The sequence below is a fragment of the Rhinatrema bivittatum genome, chromosome 14, assembly GCF_901001135.1.
Source record: "Rhinatrema bivittatum chromosome 14, aRhiBiv1.1, whole genome shotgun sequence".
Classification (NCBI taxonomy): domain Eukaryota; kingdom Metazoa; phylum Chordata; class Amphibia; order Gymnophiona; family Rhinatrematidae; genus Rhinatrema; species Rhinatrema bivittatum.
The window spans coordinates 16,790,340-16,814,242 of record NC_042628.1 but is presented as its reverse complement, the minus strand read 5'-3'; the positions used below and the strand labels follow the sequence as shown (position 1 = coordinate 16,814,242).

Genomic DNA, 23,903 nt, shown 5'->3' with positions numbered 1-23,903 from the left:
ACCTTCCACTTAACTGGATATCTTCAAAAGATATCCAGTTAAATAGTGCTCCTATAGTTAGTCTCCCCACCCACCCTGTAAGCTCAGTCGGGGCCCTGTTGACAGGCGATCCCAGGTGTTCCAGTGTCGCTCTGAATAGCCACCCTGCAAGTGAATTATCAGTCTAAATGGCTTTGAATGGTGACTCCCCTAGAGTCTTCCAACATTTATTTAACTACTTTCTCACTCACGTCCGAGCAGCTTCCCACCAGGGGCTTTTGATGCTGTCTATACAGCACATCTCTAGCCCTGGCCAGCCTGGGCAGAAGGCCTGACCCGGGAATTAAAGCCATTCCCTTCATATTGCAGTGTGCAGCACTGCCACTAGGCTGGCCAAGCTAAAGTGCATTTTAAATAAAACTTGAACTGTTATCACTACATTGCGTGAGTTCACAAGCTTGAACCATTCTAGAAAACGATGAGTTCTTCTATTAACATCATTTCTAAATATTTTAGCAGGCGAGCAGCATGCAGATGGCTTTACCTTTTTCTAATTCCATCTTTTCAGGGGGACTTTGTTATGAATGTGCCACTGGGACATGGCACCTACACATGGCCAGATGGCAGTTTGTATGAAGGGGATGTGAAGGATGGAATTAGGCATGGATACGGCATCTACAAATGCGGCACTCAACCAGTTTCCTACGTTGGTCAGTGGTACGACAGCATTAGACACGGGAAGGTAAAGGCTCTTGTTGATTTCTTCTTTAGGGAAGATGTAGTGCCGAAAGAGAAATCTTGTTTTTAGAGATGTCTTTGTCACAGGTCCAAAATCATTCACACTCTGTGTTTAGATCTATTCAGTAAATATTGACGTTCTTATTTATATTTTTATAAGTTTTGGTGGTAATAATGTAAATGGACGTGGATTGCCTGAAGTTGGTGGGTAGCAGGAGCACTCATGCAGTGGCATGAATCACACTTAGGGTGGCATGTGAGAAGCCACCATTATAATCACAGCTCCTTTAAGACTTCTAGAAATCGCTCTGAAATCACTGGTATTATTTTATGGTTTTGTTTCTTATTATGCAAATAAAACTGACCTTGTCATTATTGTGGACAGTTCCTTTGCCAGTTGCCTTTTATGAAATAATATTAAATGGTGTCTGTTTTTATTTATCCACTGTGTTTCTAAATATTTTGGAGAAATCCTAGCAGAGCAATAATTGTTGAATCTTTTATGCTTTTCGTCTCTATTTGAGACAGAAAACTAGATTAAACCTAGCAGGGCGAGTAGTCAAAATATATTGACTAATATATGGTCGTGTAAAAATGATGGGTATATATCCTATCCGTTAACATCTGGATGAAACCAGCTCATAAATACTGATGTCTTCCTATTCTTCTAGGGAACCATTTATTTTAACCAAGAAGGGACATCCTGGTATGAGGGTGACTGGGTGAATAATATCAGAAGCGGCTGGGGTGTAAGGTGGTAGGTATAGAATTTACGTATTAATCCATTAAATATATTCCTGCTTGGATTTCGTGTAGCACAGAATACGTTTCTTTAAAACATACTTTTCCTATAACATTACACGGACAACTGAAGTGATATTCTTTTATTGTCGTACCCTCGTTTTTCAGTATTCACAAAAGCCAGGCACATGAGTAAATCTGCAGGAGCAAAGCCAAACTAGCCCAGCTGTCTTTTTCACAGCACGAGAACACAAACTTTACACAGCTAAGGGATGCTGCAGAATTAGTAAACCAGTGTGATTCCCAGTGATTTTTGTTTCAGACCACTTAAGAATGACAAAATCACAAGACCCACTACCCATTCAAACCACTCCAGATCACAACCTTTAACAATTTTATCCTGAGTATAGAACTGTGAGCTCTTGAAAGGCTCCCATGACCAGAGCTGAAACCATTGCTACAATTCAGCCTTAATGGTTTTGTGTATTACTCTGGTTTCTAATATCATCAGGTTCATTCTGTGACTCACTTTTGGCAGGAGAAGCACTGGGGAGAGAAGGGTGTTTCTCAGAATTCAGTTTGATAGGATTGAACATCTTCAGGAGCTGTGATACCTTTCATCAGGCCAACTTAAGAATTATCCAGAAATGATGATGCACATAAGCCATTGGGAGCATGTCCATCTTTCTTTGGATGGGTCACATCTGAAGAAAGGACTTCTATAGTCTTAAAAGCTCGCACATGGCATTTTTCCATAATTCTTATGTTGGTCTGGTAAAGGGAAACCACTTTTTTTTTTTTAGAATGAATATGACTTGTAGGAGTCTGCATCATTTGATGGGATTGAAAATATAATTTGGCAAAATCAGAAATCATAAAAATGAAGAGACAGTTAAGTTTGGCTGTTTATCTGTTGCCTTTAAACTACGTAACTAACTAGAGATTAGCAAAAAGAAGTTCCGCTGTTATGTATTGGCCTTATAGAAAGAGCCATTTGATCAGTGCCTTTCTATGTTGTGAACCAAACAATAAGATGGAAGCGTGACCTTCAGACTGTTGTGTGGGATTTGGCATCTGTGGTTTGGGCCAGAATTAACACAGAAGCTGTGTTAGAAGGGGTCCCAGCCATCGCACAACAGTGCAAGGTCAGGATGGGATTCTGGCTGTGCACCTTCCAGGTTCCAGGCGGTTGCAGCCTCTTCATCCCATGAAAGAACTTTGCTGAGATAACGGGATTGCAGAGGGAGGTGAGTGAGAGATCACAAATTGGGAAAACCCTTGGCCAGCTCTGCATAAAGGCTCATAGTTGCATAAGTGTAGGTGGGGCAGGCTTTATTTGTGATAGACCCCCTGCCCCCAAAGGATTGCAAGGAAGCTGCTACAGCAAAGAAATAGTGAGCACAGGAGGATATTGAAACAATGATGAATTATCTAATTTTCATGTAATTATTACATTTCAAAAGCTATATTTCTGGAAATATCTATGAGGGCCAGTGGGAAAACAATGTTCGTCATGGAGAAGGAAGAATGAGATGGCTGACTACCAATGAGGAGTATACAGGGCAGTGGGTAAACGGAATACAGGTAAGATGCTATTTCATTTCCTTTTCCTTCTGCTACACCAGTCCAGAACATACAGGTTTCACCCCTTTTCGAGCATGTGGAGGCAGAGTTCCCCTTTTTTAATGACATCACTATTCCATTCGTGACATACACAGCCAATATAGCCAGTAATCTCTGCCTCCAGCAGATGGCTAGATGGACGATACAGCGGGTCTCGTACAGATTTTATAAGCCTGTGATTCAGAGCTTAATTCTAATATCCTAACTGGTTTGGATTGTATTTAAAGGAAAGTCTCAAGGCCGTATTGTTTCTGGCCATGCTCCTGTAAAGGTTTAAGGGCATGGCGAGCCCACATCTTAGAACATAAGAAATGCCATACTGGGTCAGACCAAGGGTCCATCAAGCCCAGCATCCTGTGTCCAACAGTGGCCAATCCAGGCCATAAGAACCTGGCAAGTACCCAAAACCTAAGTCTATTCCATGTAACCATTGCTAATGGCAGTGGCTATTCTCTAAGTGAACTTAATAGCAGGTAATGGACTTCTCTTCCAAGAACTTATCCAATCCCTTTTTAAACACAGCTACACTAACTGCACTAACCACATCCTCTGGCAACAAATTCCAGAGTTTAATTTTGCGTGATTCACAATTACCTGTTCTAGACCTCTCATAATTTTAAACACCTCCATCATAACCCCCCTCAGCCATCTCTTCTCCAAGCTGAAAAGTCCTAACCTCTTTAGTCTTTCCTCATAGGGGAGCTGTTCCATTCCCTTTATCATCCCTTCTCTGTACCTTCTCAATCACAACTATATCTTTTTTGAGATGCGGCGACCAGAATTGTACACAGTATTCAAGGTACGGTCTTACCATGGAGCTATACAGAGGCATTATGACATTTTCCATTTTATTCACCATTCCCTTTCTAATAATCACCAACATTCTGTTTGCTTTTCTGACTGCCGCAGCACACTGTACCGACGATTTCAATGTTATCCACTATGACTCCTAGATCTCTTTCTTGGGTGGTAGCTTCTAATATGGAACCCATCATTGTGTAATTATAGCTCTTCAAGTTCTGGCTGTTGTTGGACACTTATGTATTGACTTTTTTTTTTCTTTCAGAATGGTTACGGAACCCACACTTGGTTTCTTAAGAGAATATTTGGGTCTCAGTATCCGATGCGAAATGAATACATAGGGTATTTTGTCAATGGTACTCGCCATGGATATGGAAAGTTCATTTATTCAAGTGGAGCAGTGTATGAGGGAGAATGGAACAACAATAAGAAGCACGGCATGGTTAGTATTCACAAATGCAAAAGAAATCAGAATCACACAGCTGGAACCTTTCTATGTTCTGTGTAATCAATATGCAAACATTCATTCTCATCAGCTTGAGGAAGTATCTCAGTTTAAAATGACATTAGTGCATTTTTAGTTGCCAGTATTGAAAGGGTTCCATTTAATAGGTGTAATAGTAGTGGGACTCTTATGCTGTGGTGTTGTTGACACAGCCTAGTAGACAAACCTACTAAGGCCCATGCTTACAGCTGGTGGACGTGCCCTAGGTCGGGACAGAGCTGGACCTTCACCTATACCAGTCCTGTTCCCTGCAGGTTGAGTCTTTGGGTTCCAGAGGCTGGCAGGACCTAGGTGATAGTCCCACTGGGTGGTCAGGAAGAGAGAGTCCAGGGCCAGGCTGAGGTCAGGGCAGGCATTGATCAGACAGTTACTAGGATTGGGCCTGGGGTCAGGACAAGGCAGCGAGCAAAGCGTAGTCTAGGTCCATGGCAGAGTTCTGTGGCAGGGAAGAGAGTAGTCTGGGTCTGTAGCAGAGGTCAAAACCAGGCAGGCAAGGAAAGGGCTGGGATGGAACAAGGCCAGAAGTAAGGTAAGGCAAACTGGAAGAGACAGAAGAGGCTGGACAAGACCAGGAAGGACTGGAATGCTTCAGGAGAGCAACATGCACTGCTAACAAAGGAGGACTTGTTGCTGAGGCAAGGCTGGGGAATGCAATTGGTGCTTAAGAAGCCGAATCGCTGATGTCATCTGGGGTCTAATTTTTTTGTGTTAGAATTATTATACATATTTTTAACTAATGTGGAATGTATGTGCGTATGTGTGAGTGGGTAGGTTAATATGACATTTTATATGGTATAGTATTATATTTTTAAATGGGAATTTGTTGTATTAGATGAATGAGAATTAGAGCTTCAGTGATTACTATGTTTCCCTGTACGTACCCGGATCAGTCCAGACTCCTGGGTTTATTCATCCATGCCAGCAGATGGAGACAGAGAAAAGCCGTGCTGACACTGCTTGATAAGCCCTGATGCCACCTGCAGTAGCTCAGTATTTCTCTGTCTCCAGCAGATGGTGGCTGGTGCATAAACCGGAAGTCTTTTTTCAAGTTTTGCCTTTTATCTTTTTTCAGGTGAGCCTTTCTCCCAGAGGTTTGGTTCCTGTGGGGACCCTTTCCCTGCTTGGTTGAGGTGGACAAGCTGGAGTTCACTGCTTGATCCAGATTGATCCGTGGGGTGTAAATCTGATGGTCCAGATCCCTCCACTCACGAGGCCATTCTGGCGGCTTTCAGCTCCTTTTTCTTCTTCAGGGTTTTTTTTTTTATTTGTTTCTCTCCTTGGTTGCTTGTGGCTGAACTGAGCTGGACAGCTCCCTTCAGCTTTAGGAGAGGGACTCCCCTGCTATTTTTGTAAAGTTTTGTTTTGTTTTGTTTTTTGGAAAAAAAAAAAAAGAAAAGCAGCTCTATTGGCTGTGAGGAGCAGCTGAGTGAAGACTCTGGGGCCATCCCCCCCCCACACCCCCCTGTTTGTTTCCTCCGTGCCGGTTTTTTCTTCTGCTGGGGGAATGGTTCGCAACTCGGCTTGCCGCGCGTGCGTTGTGGTCCCGGCCTGTGCTCTGTGTGCGTTTCGGGGGGGGGGGGGAGGGCCTTCCTTCCTCCCGATGGCCACGAAACGTAGGAGGATGGAGAGGCGTGCAGAAGCCGCGGTCGGGCCCGATTTTGCTGCCACCTATTGCGCCGGGCCTGCCAGCTCCTTCATGGCAGGAGCGGGGGCCATTTAGACAGCTGATTTGCACACGCCGTCATGTTCGGAGGGGGGAGGGGGATCTCCCCCCATGGCTCTCCCTGGTCCACCCGAGTCCCCTAGAGGGGCAGGGGGGTTTCAGTAGGGGCTAATAGGCAAGAGGCGTTACCTCCAGGGCCTGGGAGAGAGCAGGCCTCTGCCTTGCCCGCGTCTTTGCGACCTTTTTCCCCTGAATTTATACTCCTGCTTCACCAGGCTTATCTGGCTCAGCAGGAGGGTCTGGGGTGCCCTCAGTTACCTCTGTTAGCTTGGGGTCTGTGCCCTCCACCTTCGGGTTCTGCGATGGGTCCCAATCGGTCACGAGACTTGAGACCCTCAGGGGTTCCATGTTTGCAGCACCCTGGAGGGATGGCGGAGGAATTAAAGGTCTTGGATTCCCCCTCCCCCAGGAGATCTCTGAGAAGCGTTGCGCAGTTCAGCAGACTTTGCACAGGTTGCGCGACTTGGGGGCAGTAATCCCAGTTCTTCCGCACAGATGGGGCAGGGGTCGGTACTCCATGTACTTTGTGGTGCCAAAGAAAGAGGGCACATTTTGCCCCATTCTGGTCCTCAAGCGAGTAAACGCATCATTGAAGGTCCTGTGGTTTTGCATGGAGAATTTATGTTCAGTAATTGCGGCGTTGAGCAACCGTGAGTTTCTGGCTTCCCTGGATCTGACAGAGGTGTAGCTTCATATCCCCATTCGTCAGGATCACCAGTACTTCCTGAGATCTGCAGTGCTGGGTCAGCATTTCCACTCCCTTTTGGGCTGGCCACGGCTCCCCGCACGTTCACCAAGGTTATGGTGGTGGTGGTGGCGGCGGCTCTTCTCTGTCTCCATCTGCTGGCAGGGAGGCAAAACCCAGGAGTCTGGACTGATTTGTGGTATTACAGGAACAAAAATTAGCAGGTAAGAACCAATTATCTTTTACTTTATGAAATAATACAAGAACAAGGGAACACGCCATGAAAATAACTGGTAGCAGATTTAAAACATTTAAGAAAGCAATTTCTCAGTCCATGCAGACTGAAATTGGTCAAGGTTAATACTATGGCTGGGTTTGGAAAAGGGTTGGGCGGGTCATTCATAGTTATCAGCCAGACAGGAATGAGGACTGCTGCCACCTAAGTCTGGGAATGAGCAATAGGGAAGGGATCTTCCTATTAAGATATGCTGGGTACATCCAACTGACCCGGCTTGGACACCGCTGGAGATAGGATGCTGGGATTGGTGGACCATTGGTCTGACCCAGCTTGGTGGTACATCAAAAAAGAATTGAAATTAAAACGGAACCTATATTTATTTATTTTCAGGGAAAGGTTATTTTCAAGAATGGACGTATTTATGCGGGGCTGTTTGTAAATGATCATATAGCAGCATACCCTGATTTTAGATTGGATAACATGAATATGTCAGATCTCAGTGACCTTCCTCTCCAAAGCCCTGTTGGGATTGGTAAGCAACTTTAAGTGATAAAGTGAAAATCAATTGAATCAACTAATATTAAACTCTCCTTTGTTGTTGGTATGCCTAGAGAGGAGAAAAGGGGGGACACCACCATTCTCTCCTGTCTTTTTAATGCACTGATAGGACATTCTTTCTTGACTAGAAATTGGCTTTGCTATCCTCGGTGTTTTGCACCGTCAATTAGTATTGACCAGATACCCTATGGAATTCCTGTCATGTTAAAGTAACCATGCTCCTTTCTGGAACAATTAACATTTATTGCAAATACAAGGAGAGCCACTGGGAGATTTTCTTTCTAGATCAGTGGTTCTCAACCCTGTCCTGGGGACCCCACAGCCAGTCGGGTTTTCATGATATCCACAATGAATATGCATGAGAGAAAATTTGCATGCACTGCCTCCATAACATGCAAATTTTCTCTCATGCATATTCATTGTGGATATCTTGAAAACCCGACTGGCTGTGGGGTCCCCAGGACAGGGTTGAGAACCACTGTTCTAGATCACTTAAAAGAAAAACAAAAAAACGTGGCAAACTTTAAGTAGCAGTCAAGAAAACAATCAATGATATTTCAATCTTCCTCTCCAATTTGGTATCTCCCAGAATTTGAATGATTGTAATATTTACATAAATCTACAAGAGGACTATTTAAAAACTGCAGTACATCTTTGGTAATGGGTGAGCGTTTGCTAAGTTTACAGATGCTCCAGTCATATGTAGCATTTTGTGAGAAAAGGGTTCTGTATATTTAAATGCTTGACCCTCTGGAATGGATTTAAACATATTCACTTCTTCTTGAAATGTTATAGCATAGAATAAAAGAGATCTTATTTTATTTTTTTAAGCAAAAAGTTTAATCTCCCTGCTTTGGCGGTTACACCATCCTGCCTCTATTGAGGACAGATGGCACGGTGTTAACCCCCCCATTTCATATAGGTTCTCATTCTCAGCTAAAAAGCTGAGAAGGAGCCATTAAGCTCATTGCTCAGATCTTACATTTGGATCCCATCTAAAAAGAGACAAAACCAAAACTAAGAGAAAATCTGTTGCAGCTTTGATGCATCTTTGTAAATAATATATAGTGAGTTACATATTATAAAGATACCATTTAAATGCAAAATATTAAGGTTAAAGTATCCTCTATGTACTGTGCAGAGTTTTTGATAGAACATATGCAGAAAGCAGGAAAAATGTCTTATATTTATTTTCCAAAAATCCTGATATCAGAATAAAAATGCTCACAGGTTCCTTTTTTGTCTCCAGGAGTAAACTCTTAAAAGTGGTAGAATGCCTTGACTAAGAAAATCTGACATGAAACCAAAACATCCTCTCTTATGTGGTTTATTGCAAAACATACAGCTCTAAAAATTCAGTTTGCTCTCCCCATCCTACACAGGCATCTCATTATATACTTTTCATTTTTCATTACACACACATACACAGCCAATCAATACATTATTCTTTGATTGCCCTCTTCCTTTCATCATATTCTCATGGCATCATCATCTCACAGAACCAATCATAGATGGGGTTTATTCCTTCATCCAAAGATATACTGTTTGGTAAATTAGGATGATGTGTAAGCTATAATACACCCCTTTCCTCCATCTTAAGTCTTATCCACCATTTTAGATCCAAGGACGAGATGCCTTTTTGTCTTCCATCTTAGATGGAGTATCATGTGATGTGTTTCACTCTTTTAACTGGAAAACATGTTTATCTTCTACGAAATGGGGAACAATTGCAGTTTTATTTATAATCTAATACCCCATATGTGGACTTAAAATAATTCTTGATTTCAGACAATTATGGCTTAATCTTCATTTATTAATCAGATCATAAGACTTTAGATACATGCAAAAGCAAATTGCTTAGCTCTGCTTTCTGTTCCACTACATTATTCTTTGCAGAACTGGCCTAGTAATGAAGATCCTAAAACACCCAGAGGGTCTTTTCTATTCTAATTCCACAGTTCCTCCCTTTTCTTGGGTCTCCAATAGGGGGTCAGTTATGTCCCACAATGAGCCCAAGGCTCAATTAATTCAGACACTGGTGTGCCACAATTTTCTTAAATTAGCTCTTAACAACTCCACATCCAAATGTAAAGTAACGATCCCTGCACCAGGCACAATAACACCTAGAAAACTTTTCCAAAATAATGTCCATAACCTCTTTTTTTGTTTTTGGTTTTCTTTCTTCTTCCAGGGTGGAATGCAGTTAGGGAGGTTTTTTGCTTTGGTATCGTGAGCATGTGTGAAGGTCTGGAGTTTGAAAACAGTAAAATATTGTACAGTATATCCCAGGTTAATTCGATGATGATCATTATTTGTGTATTCTAACTGCTTGTATAGAAGTTAGAAAGAACTGTCCCCTATTAGCATATACTGTTGCATTCGCCTTGTCCCATCTATTATTAGGGTATAGAACATATGATTAATTCTTTGTGGTATCGAGATATGCAAATGTAATACCTATTTGGGTCATAAAACTCAACGACTGTGAAAGGGGTATAGATAATAACTCAGCCTTTCCAAACATATCAGAGACCATAATTGTTCAGATGAGCAAAGAAGTTACCCATTTCTTCATCATCCCTTACATATCCTTCTAAGTGTGCATAGACATTATCACCTGTTTCATTGTAATAGACATCTTCTGGCTAGTATTAATTATTTTCCTTGTTAAACATAAAATAAGTTTCTTCATACTCCCAGCGTAATCTTTCTCATGAGTGAACTCAGACCCTTTGCCTTCTGGAAGTGCCTGAAAACACCCAGACAGATTAATCAAAGACATGCTGGCTGGAGGTGTGTCAGCTTTTGGTCCCCAGGTTTCCTTGTTAAACCAACTATTAAGATTTGTTTGCATTGCTTGAAACAAAGATGTGGCCAAGAAAGCAAACTCTGAAGTTGGAATATGGGAGCAGATCCAGCAATCAGTCTCATTAAAAAAACTTGTTGATAGGCCTTGGTAAGTTGAACATAGCCATTGTCTTCCTGAACCACTAAGGGGCCAGTGACCATCCTGGGTAGGAGAGCCAGCCAGAATAGAGTGAAGGTACATATTTAAAACTTGTTTGAAGCAGCCATGGATTCAGACCTTTCTTGATTTCAGATGATTCAGATCCATTTTCACTCAACGCACAATTAAACTCTGGAATTTGTTGCCAGAGGATGTGGTTAGTGCAGTTAGTGTAGCTGTGTTTAAAAAAGGATTGGACAAGTTCTTGGAGGAGAAGTCCATTACCTGCTATTAATTAAGTTGACTTAGAGAATAGCCACTGCTATTACTAGCAAGAGTAGCATGGAATAGACTTACTTTTTGGGTACTTGCCAGGTTCTTATGGCCTGGATTGGCCACTGTTGGAAACAGGATGCTGGGCTTGATGGACCCTTGGTCTGACCCAGTATGGCATTTTCTTATGTTCTTATGTTCAGAAGACACCTCAATTCCCTGAGGCTCCAATGAATCAGCACTTGACTCCAGGGGATATCTGGCTATGTCAGGGCAGAAGCGAGGACTAGAGGATGTACCGGCTTGTTTTGAATCTCTGCAGGGTCAGGGGTGCCTCACTGCCGCCGCCGATGTTCTCTGTGGCTCCACTGGGCTGCAAAGCTAGCATCTAGACAAGCATTGTCCCCAAAGCTGCAATCTCCCTTGGAGGGTTCTGCACCTGCATAGCTGAGGGAGGCAGCCTGATTACGGGTTTTTTATCAGTCTTTGCCCCTGTAGTCAGCCGCTGGATCTCACATTGATCTATCCGAATCGCTGTAAAGGGTTCATAAGTTTTCTTACAATGGCTAATGTTTACCCAGTGGTCAAGGCCCTGCAATGACTCTCCAACAGTTCTTGCCTAAGGTCCTTTCCCCTTTTTCCAGAGTGTGAAGTGGAATGACCCACTCATGCAAGAAAAGGGGCAATAGATGCTGGGGAAGAAGGAGTTGATTGGATCCAAGCCAAAGTCCAGCAGGGGGATTGTGTACACTCCTGGCATTTCCAGGACAGGTGTTTGTCAAGGGCCTCATTTTGCAGTTTGAAGAGTTCCTGCTGGTAGATTTGTTCAGGGCCTGTAAAGGAAGCAAAGGAATTAAAGTGAAGCCACGGGATGTAGACTTCCCAGTGAGGGCCACTTGCCAAGAAGCTGCAGCTGCTCTAGCATTTCCTGCAGCTTTAAAAGAGGCATCCTTGGAATGTCTTGCGCTTTTCATCACGGCTGTTTACAAGAAACAAAATCATTAATGCATGAATGTAAGACCCATTTTTAATTGGGTTCCTTTTAGAAGTTAAAAAAAACCCCCAAAAAACCTTTTCCAAATTTTTTCAACATGATGAATGACCCCAAAAGCATATTGTAAATCAGTATAATTAGTGGCCACAAGATCTTTGACCAAAATGCAAACCTGGGTTAACGCCACTAATTGTCATTTGGGCAGAACTGTTTTTAGTGGTAATAAGTGCACTTTTTATTATGTCATATGGTGTACAGACAGCATAAGTAGCTACTAATCTTCCAGTTGGGCTCTAGAACAAGAGCCATCAACAAAATAAACAACATCTAAATTAGAAATAGGAATATCTTGAACATCAGGATGAAATTTGGTATCCTGATTAAACACTTCTTCACAGATAATGTGAATCTCCATTTTCAGGCAAGGACAGAAGAGGCCTGTTTTAAGGGAAGAGATTGAAAAATAGTGATGTTTTGTTGATCAGGAAGAAATAATTCATAACGAGTAAGTTGTTAGGAGGGCCAGCCCTTGCTGGTGTTGGGGGGGGGGGGGGGGGCACCCTCCAGCCACTCCGGACACTCCATAAACCTTTTTGGACTACAGGCAATGATATAGCCCCTGTGTGGTGAGGTAAACAAAGAGATAGGCGATCTATAATGGCCGTTTTTTTGGGACCGTCCCTGTGTGGTGAGACAGCAAGAAGCACCATCAATGAGCCTGACCACAGGCAGAAGAGCTAAAGAGGGACCTGAGGATGCTTCACCTATACTAACCATCGTTCCTTCAGGTTGAGCCCTCAGTGCGGATGACCAGCAGGATTTAGGCAGATCCCAAGACTCAATCGGTTACAGGCAGAAGCCAGGAGGCAGTCTGGGGTTGAGGCAGGCAACGGGCAAGCAGGATCCAGTAACCAGTCCCGGGTCAAGACAAGCAGTGGGCAAACAGAATCCAGAATGCTCCAAGGTTGAGAGGGGCAGAAAGCAGGCAGGAGCAGCATCTGGAATTAGGCACACAGCAAGAGAGGCAGCAACCAGGAAGAGGCCAAAAAACCTGCTGCCAAGGCAAGGAGTCCAGGTCTACGCACATTTTAAAAACGGCCCGGCCACACGCGTGTCTCCTGATACGCGCCGAAGTGCCGGGCTTCCTGAAAGGGGCGGGGTGGGGGCCAACCAGGACAGCAGCCATTAGAGCCAGTCCCGGGGAAGCACGAGCCGGCAGCTGGCCGGCTTGCGGAACTTACTCCTGCTCAGAGGAGTGGGTAAGTTCTGAAACAAACAAAAATTTTGATAGGGTAGGTTTAGGGGTCAGGGAGGAGAGGGTAAAAGGGAGAAAGGCTAGGTAGGGGGATAGGAAAGATCTCTCCCATTCTGCTCCTTAATTGGAGCGGACTGGGAGGGAGCTGGTGTAGGGCCGATCGCGTTACCTTGTGTTATTTTTTAAAATCCCTCCTTGTGCGCACGAGACGCCACCCGCCCACACATGCGCGTGCCGATATTAAAATCATGTGCGCGCAGAAATCGTATTTTATAATATGCACACATCGCCGCACTCATGTTATAAAATCGCCACATCCATGTGCACGCGCCGGGAGCTGCCAAGTCCATAAGCAAAGCAGGTCAAGTGGTACTGCCTGAATTTAAAAAAAACAAACAAAAAACCTTCATCACTCAATACAAAATATTGCTAGCAATAAATCTCTTATGGGTTATTATAAGGCTTGGACATAACTGCATGGAACAGCAGTTACTACTTTAAAGACTCTTTCTGGGCAGACTGGATAGATTATGTGATCCTTTTCTGCTGCCATTGTTCTGCCATGAACAATCTTTGGTAAAATGGCAGACTGTAAGCACTGCAAATAAGTACATTTCTATTCCCTGTACGTACCCGGATCAGTCCAGACTCCTGAGTTTATTCATCCCTGCCAGCAGATGGAGACAGAGAAAAGTCTTACTGACACTGCTTAAAAGCCGTAGTGCCACCTGTAGTAGCTCAGTATTTCTTTGTCTCCAGAAGATGGCTGGTGCATAAACCTGCAGTATTTTCTCTTTACCCTTGCTTTTAGGTTTTTTGTTCTTTTCGGTGAGCCTTCCTCCCAGGGGACTGGTTCTTTGTGGAACCATTCCTTGTTCGGTTGAGGTGGACCAGTTAAGGACCAGTTTGGTGTCATGGGATGTTCATATGGTGGTCCAGATCCCTCCCCTCATGAGGCCGGCTGTGCGGCTTCCAGCCCTTCTTCAGCAATCCCCTGTCAGGGTGTGTGGATATGTGTGGGGTTCTTGTCTTCTCTCTCTTCCCTTTTCCTTCTCCCATGAGAGACTCCTTAGGCATAGGTGGTGATGTCCTGTTGTGGATTGGTAACAGGAAACTTACAGAGGGTAGACTAAATAATCAGTTTTCCAAATGGAGAAAGGCCATTATTGTAGTACTACTGGGATCTGTACTGGGCCTGTGCTATTTAAAATATTCATAAATGATCTGGAAAAGGGAACGACAAGTGAACATAAGAACATAAGAGAATGCCATACTGGGTCAGACCAAGGGTCCATCAAGCCCAGCATCCTGTTTCCAACAGTGGCCAATCCAGGCCGTAAGAACCTGGCAAGTACCCAAAAGCTAAGTCCATTCCATGTTACCATTGCTAATGGTGATCAAGGGAGGTGATCAAATTTGCAGATGACAAAATTATTCAAAATTGTTAAAACAGCAGCAAATTGCAAGGTACTGCAGAGGGTTATTCTGAGACTAGGAGATTGGGCAGCTAAATGGAAGATGAAATTTAATGTGGAAAACTACAAAGTGATGCAGATAGGGAAAAATAATCCCAGCTAATACAGAATACATAAATCATTAGTTCAGTGCGCAGCGGCATTCAAATAAGCAAACAGATTGTTAGGAATGATTCAAAGAGGAATGGAGAATAAAAATCATATTGCCTTTGCACTGAGCCATGGCGCGACCAAACTTTGGGTATTGTGTGCAGTTGTGGTCATCCCATCTGAAAACAGGTACAGAGGAGAGTGACAAAAATTATAATGGGGATGAAATGGCTCTCCTATGATGAGAGGCTACAGAGGCTAGGACTCCTGAGTTTGGAAAAGAGAAAGTTGAGGAAGGCCATGATAGATGTTTATAAAATCATGAATGGGATGGAACGAGTAAATAAAAGACAGTTATTTACCCTTTTAAAAAATACTGAAACAAGGGGACACGCCATGAAACTAACAACCAGCAGACTTAAAACAAGTTGTGGCAAGTATTTTTTCACTCTGTGCACAACCAAGCTGTGTATAACCTGTTGCAGAGGGCATGGCCAAGGCGACTAGCATGGCAAGGTTTAACAAGTGCTTGGAGGAAAAGTCCATAAAATAGTATTAGTCAGGTAGACCAAGAAAAGCTATTGCTATCTCTGGGAATTGCAGAAAACAGATGGGATCTGTCAGTTACTTGTGCCCTGGATTGACCACTGTTGGAGACAGGATGCTGGGCTCGATGAACCCTTGGTCTGACCCAGCATGGCAATTTCTTATGTTCTTATGTTTCCCTCTTCACTCATGTCAGCCTCCACCCATGGTGGAGCCAGCGAGGCTCGGGTCATCCTGCCGCTGCTCTTGTGTCTCTTTTTGACTGGCAGCAGTCAGATGACATCATTGGAGTGCCACAGGGTGGGCCTATTTGGGGGGATTTCCATGGGAAATAATTTATGAGAGGCTTTGAAAACAATTGATATAAGGAAAGTGCTGCTTGGTTTTCTGTGTGTTTTGAAAGGAGGCCCAGCTTTAATTTAACGCTTGTACTGATGACCCAGTCCCTGATAAACAGGCGGAAGTTTGTGTTTTCATTTCATAGGAAGTATCATTGGAATGGGCTCCTTTCTGGGAACAGACATTGAACTGAATTTATCTCCATTGTTGGACAAATTTCCTGAGAATGAAAGGTCAGAAGAAATTAGAAAGGTAAATAAGCTTTGCAGTGTATTCTCATTTCTGTTGTCGGTTATACACTATAAAAAAAAAAAAAAAAGGGACTGTAATTTCTTAATATATGAGAGAGAGAATTTTCTAGAAAAGACTATTTCAGAGGGATTGTCTGCAGGTAAAGGGTGTTTACCAGAGGAGAAGTCCCTTTGGCAAATTATTCCCCCATATCCCCCTGCACCCCCTAGTAGGGAAAAGGAGTGGTGCTGGGAGCAGGGTTGAGATGGACCCTGGTATTTCATTTTAAAATCCTTGCACATTCTCTCCTCTTCTTACCCTGCGGGCTTTGCACCTGCGCAGTATAAGTGGCATAAAGAATTCCTACATGGCCACCGCAGGGACACTGACATTTGGCTTTGTCATTGGAAAATCAGTGTTCTTTCTGTCACGCTTGCTTTATCTTATGCAGTCCATACTAGGGGTGTGAATCGTGTGATCGATCGTCTTAACGATCGATTTTGGCTGGGGGGGGGGGGGGAGGGAAATCTTATTGTCGTGTTTTTTTTTTTAAAAATCGTAAATCGGGGGAGGGCGGGAAAACCGGCACACCAAAAAACCCCTAAAACCCACCCCAAACCTTTAAAAAAAATCCCCCACCCTCCCGAACCCCCCCAAAATGTTTTAAATTACCTGGGGTCCAGTGGGGGGGGGGTCCCGACGCGATCTCCCTCTCTCTGGCCACGGCTGCGTTGAGAGAAATGGCGCCGGTGGCCCTTTGCCCTTATGTGACAGGGCAAAGGTAGCGCCGGCGCCATTTTGGTTCCTGGTTCCCAACGTCACGCATCCAGGAGATTGCCCCCGGACCCCCGCTGGACCCCCAGGGACTTTTGGCCAGCTTGGGGGGGCCTCCTGACCCCCACAAGACTTGCCAAAAGTCCAGCGGGGGTCCAGGAGCGACCTCCTGCACGCGGGCCCTATTGCCAATCTTCAAAATGGCGCCGGCGCTACCTTTGCCCTGTCACATGATAAAGGCAAAGGGCCACCGGCGCCATTTCTCTCAACGCAGCCGTGGCCAGAGAGAGGGAGATTGCGTCGGGACCCCCCCACTGGACTCCAGGTAATTTAAAACATTTTGGGGGGGTTCGGGAGGGTGGGGGATTTTTTTAAAGGCTTAGGGTGGGTTTTAGGGTTTTTTGGTGTGCCGGTTTTCCCGCGCCCTATTTAACGATACAATACAAATGCCCCTGACGATAAATCGGGGGCATTTATATTGTATCGTGCACTCTAACGATTTTGGACGATTTTAAAATTATCTGACGATAATTTTAATCGTTCAAAAACGATTCACATCCCTAGTCCATACAGAATTCTGTTAAGTGATTACCAGACATCAGTGAGCATAATGATTCCCCTCCTTCACATGCTTAATATTTAGGCCAGGAATGTCGCCGACGCAGCATTGCTTCAAGCAGAAAATCTGCTGCTTGATTATTTGCTCCGTCTAGAGTCTTGCACTTAAAACCGCCATGCGAGTGCCGTTGTAGACACCCCTACAGATCCTCACTGCATGGCACCACAGCACTGCTGCTGTGCCAACCATGTGTCACATTAGATACAGATGTGTGTGAGGGCAGTGCTAGCTTTCACGGTCATTCTGTGCAGAATAATTAATATGCTCTTTTTATCAGGTGGAATATGTTGTTTTGAGAAACATTTCTGAAATAAGAAGAATCTACTATTTCTATGGCAGCTTAGGATGTGACAGTTCTGTTGACAATACCTTCCTGATGACCTACCTCCAGTTCTGGAGATTTCTGAAAGACTGCAAATTTCATCACCACAAAATTACTCTTGCTGATATGGACAGGTTAATGAATGGTTAGAAATTATTTAAGCTTAATTGTCAATGTTAAGTATTTGTTTAAAAACATTCTATGGAAATATGATTATTTTTCTATTACACGCTCGCTTCCTCTCTCTGTTCCCTATTTGGCTCCATTTTCTTCTGGGTAGTGGTTCGGATAAGTCAGAAACTGGACCATGGCATACTGTCATTTCCTTTTCTTCTTGTATTGTCTCGTGATTATAAAATAGAAGCTCGTTTTATTCCAGTGGCAGAGGAGTTTCAAAGCAAAAGTGAAATATTTACTTGAAAATGAGGCAGGTGATATTAGCCTAAAAATCTTCCCTAACCTCCTGGGGACTGAATGTATCCATTAGAAATATTCTGTACTTCACATTCATCATATAGCATCTAAAGCTTTGGGATAACATAAAGCAAGAAATCTTACTTTTTAAAAGACTGTGTGCATCATGCTTTATCATTCACAAATTAAGCAGGATATTTACTAAGCCACATCTTACTGATTCCCACGGTATTTTCTCCAGTGCTAAAACACTGCTGGGAAAAAATACTGTGGCTAAGGTGCCCTCCACCGAGATTGTGCAATGCAGTCCTGTCTCCCCCCCCCCCCCCCTCAAATATCTGCCCCAAAGCCAGTGCTTCTGTTTTCATGGTAGCCTATTGGAGCCCCCTCTGAGCTCATGTCTGCTATTTGTAAAATGACTCTGGTTGGCTGCAGGGGGAATTTTGCCCCTATCATATGATGGGCTGATCAGATCCTTTAAGGAGAGGCCTGGGGGCCATTGGAACATATGTTAACATCCCAGTGCTGCACAGGAAAATTAGCTGCATCTTTTGATTTGTAGCTAACGTTCCTGAAAATAACGCGACTTGTGCTTTTTTTTTTTTTTTTTCAGGCAAACCGCGTTATTTTATTTGCATGCAATTACCCAGTAATGAGGTGATTTATATGCTGTTGTGAACAGATAATGCATGGTATTTGAAATACTGTATGGTATTGCTGCATTTTAAGGCATTTACTGTGCAGAAGGATGATTTTTTTTTTTTGTAATTGTAGTGCATCACAAGGCAGAGAAAGAGTTGCACATTCCACAGGAAACTTTGATATTAAGGACATTCCTGAATAATATTATCCATCTGGCATTCCATATCTGCCACCACCAAGAGCCCCAGTGAGTAGTCGGGTGAAAAAAATGTAATTTGAAGTTATTAAAAGAAGGTTGCTAACTTACGGGCCGATACAGTACAGTGCGCTCTGGGGCTAATCAGGTAAAAGGGAGGCAAGTTAGCTAGGGGGTTTAGGAAGCCCCCTCCTTTACTGGTGAGAACTGGGAAAAAGGCCTATTGCGTCACCACACGTATCTCCTAAAATTCCCCCCTCTAGCGCACTTAGACAACATTTGCGTCCATATGCGCGCATCAGTATAAAATTGTGCGCGCATGTACACGCGGCTAGTTGATTTTATAACGCGCGCGCATATACCCGCATCTTAAATTTTACTTCTTAGCTTGTACCTGATTTGCCTAGGGTCACAAGGAGTGTCAGCAGGATCTCAGCCCTGGCTTCCCTAGTTCTCAGCCCGCTGTTGTAACCACTGCACTACTCCTCCACTCCTGTGTGTAGCATTGCAAATAGCTTGATCTGTTTATAGGAATAATCTGTGCACCAAATGAGCTAATGTATAAGTGCTTAACAGATTGATTTATTTTATGTATTATTCACTTTTCTGTCTCGCCCAACATTTACAGTGCTCTAGACGAGCTACAAATAAACATCATATACAATAAAGGAAGACATCAATGTAACAAAACCTAACATAGCGCCAAAACAATATATAACGTTGCAAATAGATAATAAGCAAATACATAGTTTCCATAAATTAATGTTTCAAACAAGATATCATAAACAATGGCCCCTTTAAGCAATGCAACATTGTAGAAGATTCCCCAAAAATCTGTATGTCAGCAACCAATTATCTAAAGTTTGTTCTATTTAAAAATAATTTCCAACATCATCAACATACTTCCCCCTAACCTAAAACCAATTTTCATATTGGGGCTATCCTACATTTCCTCATATTACTTCTGTTAATCTAGTCATATCCTTCAAACCAATCCAGATCCTTAAAACTACCCAGACCCCGTACTTCCTTCTGACTCCTCCAATACCCTCCCTAATTCGACATCATTTACATCCCTACCCTAATTAAACCAACCACTTGTCCAAGCTGAACTAACGTTCTAAACAAGAACCCTGGCCCCAACCCACATTAGATGATCCCTCTGCAACTATTACACCAAGTTTCATAAATTGGGTATGATTGGGTGGCTCATGAGGCCTACACTCCTGCCCATAGGTCAAAAGAACATGAAAATTGACCTTTGACACCTCAGACCGGAAAAAAATAAGGGCTGCAGCAGTCATCCCTTAGCAACCTTTCATGGGATGATTTAACATGATGACAGATAAGAGCCGTCTTGGTGAATGTCACTTGTATGAACCAGACTCTGTAAAGTTTGCTTAAACATGGCACCTATTGAATTTTACTAATAACTTGAAATTCTGTGTGCACGTGAAAGATCGAGGTATACCCCATTCAGCGTACTTGGCAATGAAATATGATTAGAGTCTCTAGGTTGTATACATAGCTAGTATTTTTTTAACGGCTTTTTTTGTTTGTTTTTACTTCAGAAGCGACCTCCTTTCTCTGGATGTTTGTTTCACCAAAATCATGGCAGAGAACATTATTCCCAATGCATGTAATATAAAAGGTATGCAGCATGAGCCGCATCTCTGGATGTCTTTACTATGGAATTTCAGTTTATTCAGTTTTGGCATTTCCGATGATTTTTACTGTTGCATTTGCTTTCTCGTAGGCAATTTATTTTCTGATCCTCGGAAAACTGTCCACGCATTTGTTTACACTGAAAAGTGTTGGGAAGTATACAAATTTTTATGTAAAAAAAGCTATGTGGTTCCTCTTAAGTTTACAATGAAAATGCGACTTTTCGTTTGGATTTTAAAAGTAAGGCCTGTATTCTGCTGCTGCATTTGTAACATTATATATGACACAGATTGATGTGCAGTGCAAACCCCTCACCCTGGACAGATTGTGAGACAGGAGACACAGACCATGCCCTGTCTTTCTGCTATAACATGACAGTAGATTTTGCAGCAGGGTTTGTGGAACTCAATTTAGAAAGTTGTGAACATTTTCAAAATTGTGTGTGTATTTTTCAGGGTGAAAGTAGTTGCAGACATTGCAACTACCTCTATAGTTTGGAAGATTGCCACCTCCCAAGTCCCAGCAACTACTTTCTCCCTGAAAAGTACACGCACAGTTTTGAAAATGCAAAATTAGCTGTGGCGTTGCTTCCCCTGTCCAAACCCTGCCTCTGAGCCCATCAACTTTGCCCCCGGGTACTTTTACCTTTTGAAAGAGTGGGCAATTTTTGATGGCTTAGTTACCCAGATAAATGGCTTTTGAAAATGGCTCTCCCATGGGGTAATTTTCAAAATGATTTATACACATAAAACTGAGTTTTACACATGTAATTGCACTTTACCTGTGTAAGTGGGCTTTTGAAAATTGCTACAATATATGCCATTGAATTGTCCATAGGTTATATATGCGTAAGTGCATTTAACACAGGTAAATTGCTATCATAGTACATTACATTTACGTGTGCAACTCCTTTGAAAATTAACTCCATAGTGACATTTCAGTAGTGAGAAATAATTTTACATAAAAAGAAATGTTTTTAAATGAATTTGTTTGAAAAACCCCATTAAACAATATTTCATTTCATTTCTCCCTTCACACACTTAAGTGCATGAATGTTCTTGGACTGTATTGCATAGAAGACCTAAGGATTTTTGTATCATGTTAAAGTGATCAGAATTGATCTGCTGTTCACTACGTTTATAACAAAGTTACAACTGCTTGTGGAAGTCTTGAAGAACAGAGAGTTGTTTTTGCAAAAGAAACCTGATTTTGAATAATTTTTCATTTTTTTCTGATGTATCCAATTATTCATTTAAAAATCTTTTTGTTACATATAAAAATGTCAAAAATGAGAACTTTCTGCAGCAGTAAATCAAATTTGTTGCAAAATTGCAGAAACCAAGGTGCCACACACATATGGCTAATTTTATTTTGTTAGAACATAGGTTATTGTGGAATTCATCTGCTATTCTGAAGTGTCCTATTTTACTGCTATAGCTTGGTCGTTGCCACACTTTTCCATTGACTTCCATTGTAACATGTATGTTTGGTTTTAATTTATTAGGGCTTCTGATTCTAGGGGGTAGATTTTAAAAGGTGCGCACGCGGGTCCAGGTGCTACTTGGTATAATTTAAATTTAGCTTTGTCAATAATAATCTGGCTATATCGAGTTCCATGCATGACATACATACAGGTGATGACATAAAAACTGTGGCAGAGGTAAAGGAAAGGAAATGATCAGGTAAGTCTTAATTTCTCCTTGTGCTTGCATGAGCAGCAGGGAGCTGCTAGGTGACATCTTCATGGCTCCACTAGCGAGGGGTTGGTTTCCAGGGTGGTGGGGAGCGGAGAGGGGTTGTTGATAACCAAAAAACACAATTTCCTCAGAGGAGGACTTTACAGTGATTTTTGGTTAGAACTGAAAGTCAGAAGCCCTATTTATTATTAGTGTCTGAGAGGATTATAACCATGCTTGTTACAGTCTAGAAATAGATAGGAATTATATTGTCTGTGGCATAGGGTACTGAAGGAACTATAACAGCTACCACCCTAAAACCGCACAATTTCCTTCTGAATTGTACAGCGATGCCTTCTGTCACAGCATGGAAACTACTAGCTAGTTCATTTCTATTTTTCCTAACACAGGATTTTCATATTATAAATGAAGAACTAACCACAACAAAAATTGTGAACATTTTAGCAGATGAAAACCCTGCTGTACATGATGGAGCTACTACCAACTTAGAGTTGGAGGTATGTCAAAGTAGAGACGTTGCCCTGTTTCTAAATAGCCAAGTGAACTAAGGGTCAACAAGAAATCTGTAGGCAATACCTTTTTATTGGGCTAACCAGAGTTTCCCCACCCTCTCCCAGAGGTACGCCTCAGCAGTCGGGTTTTCAGGATATCCATAATGAATATACATGAGATGATTTGCACACATTGGATGCTTGATGTATGTAAATTCATTGTGGCAATCCTGAAAACCTGACTGGCTAAGTGTGCCTCCAGGAGAAGGGTGGGAAATGCTGAACTAACCTAAGCCATTTATGATAAGCTTTTAAGGTGTGTCAAGAAATAATTACAAACCAGCAGAAGGCACAGGATCTGAATCAAATTTGACCTGCGTGGAAATTTTTATTAAATGTAGAAACATGACTGCAGATTAAGACAGTATGGCCCATCCAGTCTGCCTATCCGTCCAATTTATTTAGCATTATAATTCTCATCACTTCCTTGAAGATCCCTTGTATTTATCCCATGCTTTCTTGAATTCAGATACTGTTTTGTCTCCACCACTTCCACTGGAAGGCCGTTCCACACATCCACCACCCTCTCTGTAAAGAAATATTTCCTACGATTACTCCCGAGTCTTATCACCTTTCAACCTCATCTCATGACTCCTTCGTCATACCTGGCAACTCTCCAGCTTTGGCCTGGAGATTCCAAAATTCTGAACGAATTGCTGATCTCGCGCTGCACGAGATCAGCATGAAGGAAGTGCTAGCTCCACAAAGTTTGAATTCTGAGGGGGCCGGCAGAGGAGAAGGAGCAGCAGCTGAACGGGCTCCCTCCTGCACCCAGTTGGATCATGCATGAGCCTTTTCTTACCTAAGCCGCCGGTGGCCCTCTTCTTTCTTTTTCAGACCACCACGGCCCCTCCTGGCTGTGCTGCCTTGTGCAATTGCATGGTTTGCACACCTGCAAGTACCTGGCCTGGGCAGGAGGAAAAGAAAAGGCTTCATGGCCCCTGGTGGAGCTCAGCCCGCCGGTGGCAGGAGCAAAGAAGAGGCCTAGCAGTGGCAGAATAAGAGGCTCCTGTCTGCTTGCTGAGCTCATCCCTCTCACTGCCCCAACAGAAAGGGGAGACTGAGCCTGATGGACAGCATGTGTGAGTGTGTATGATATACAGCATGGGTTTGCGTAAGAGCGTGTGTGTGTGTATATGAGAGCATATGCGTGTGTGAGTGAAAGTGAGTACGTATATGTATGAGAGAGCATCTATGCATGTGCCTGAGAAAATGTGTATGTATGAGAGGGCTTGTGTGTGTGAGAGCATCTATGGGTGTATGAGAGCAAGTATGCAAGAAG

General features: G+C 42.9%; 1 protein-coding gene across 1 annotated transcript in view; it reads left to right on the top strand.

Annotated features, from left to right (window-relative positions):
• LOC115075876 (radial spoke head 10 homolog B-like) overlaps positions 1-23,903 on the top strand; it is a 69,624-nt gene that overhangs the window by 18,475 nt on the left and 27,246 nt on the right. The window contains exons 5-15 of the mRNA XM_029576754.1: positions 548-721; positions 1,389-1,474; positions 2,922-3,042; positions 4,148-4,324; positions 7,424-7,565; positions 15,656-15,762; positions 17,412-17,601; positions 18,645-18,759; positions 20,280-20,359; positions 20,465-20,613; positions 22,460-22,567. Of these exons, the coding sequence (XP_029432614.1) occupies positions 548-721; positions 1,389-1,474; positions 2,922-3,042; positions 4,148-4,324; positions 7,424-7,565; positions 15,656-15,762; positions 17,412-17,601; positions 18,645-18,759; positions 20,280-20,359; positions 20,465-20,613; positions 22,460-22,567 (1,449 nt within the window). The remainder of the gene's footprint in view (positions 1-547; positions 722-1,388; positions 1,475-2,921; positions 3,043-4,147; positions 4,325-7,423; positions 7,566-15,655; positions 15,763-17,411; positions 17,602-18,644; positions 18,760-20,279; positions 20,360-20,464; positions 20,614-22,459; positions 22,568-23,903) is intronic.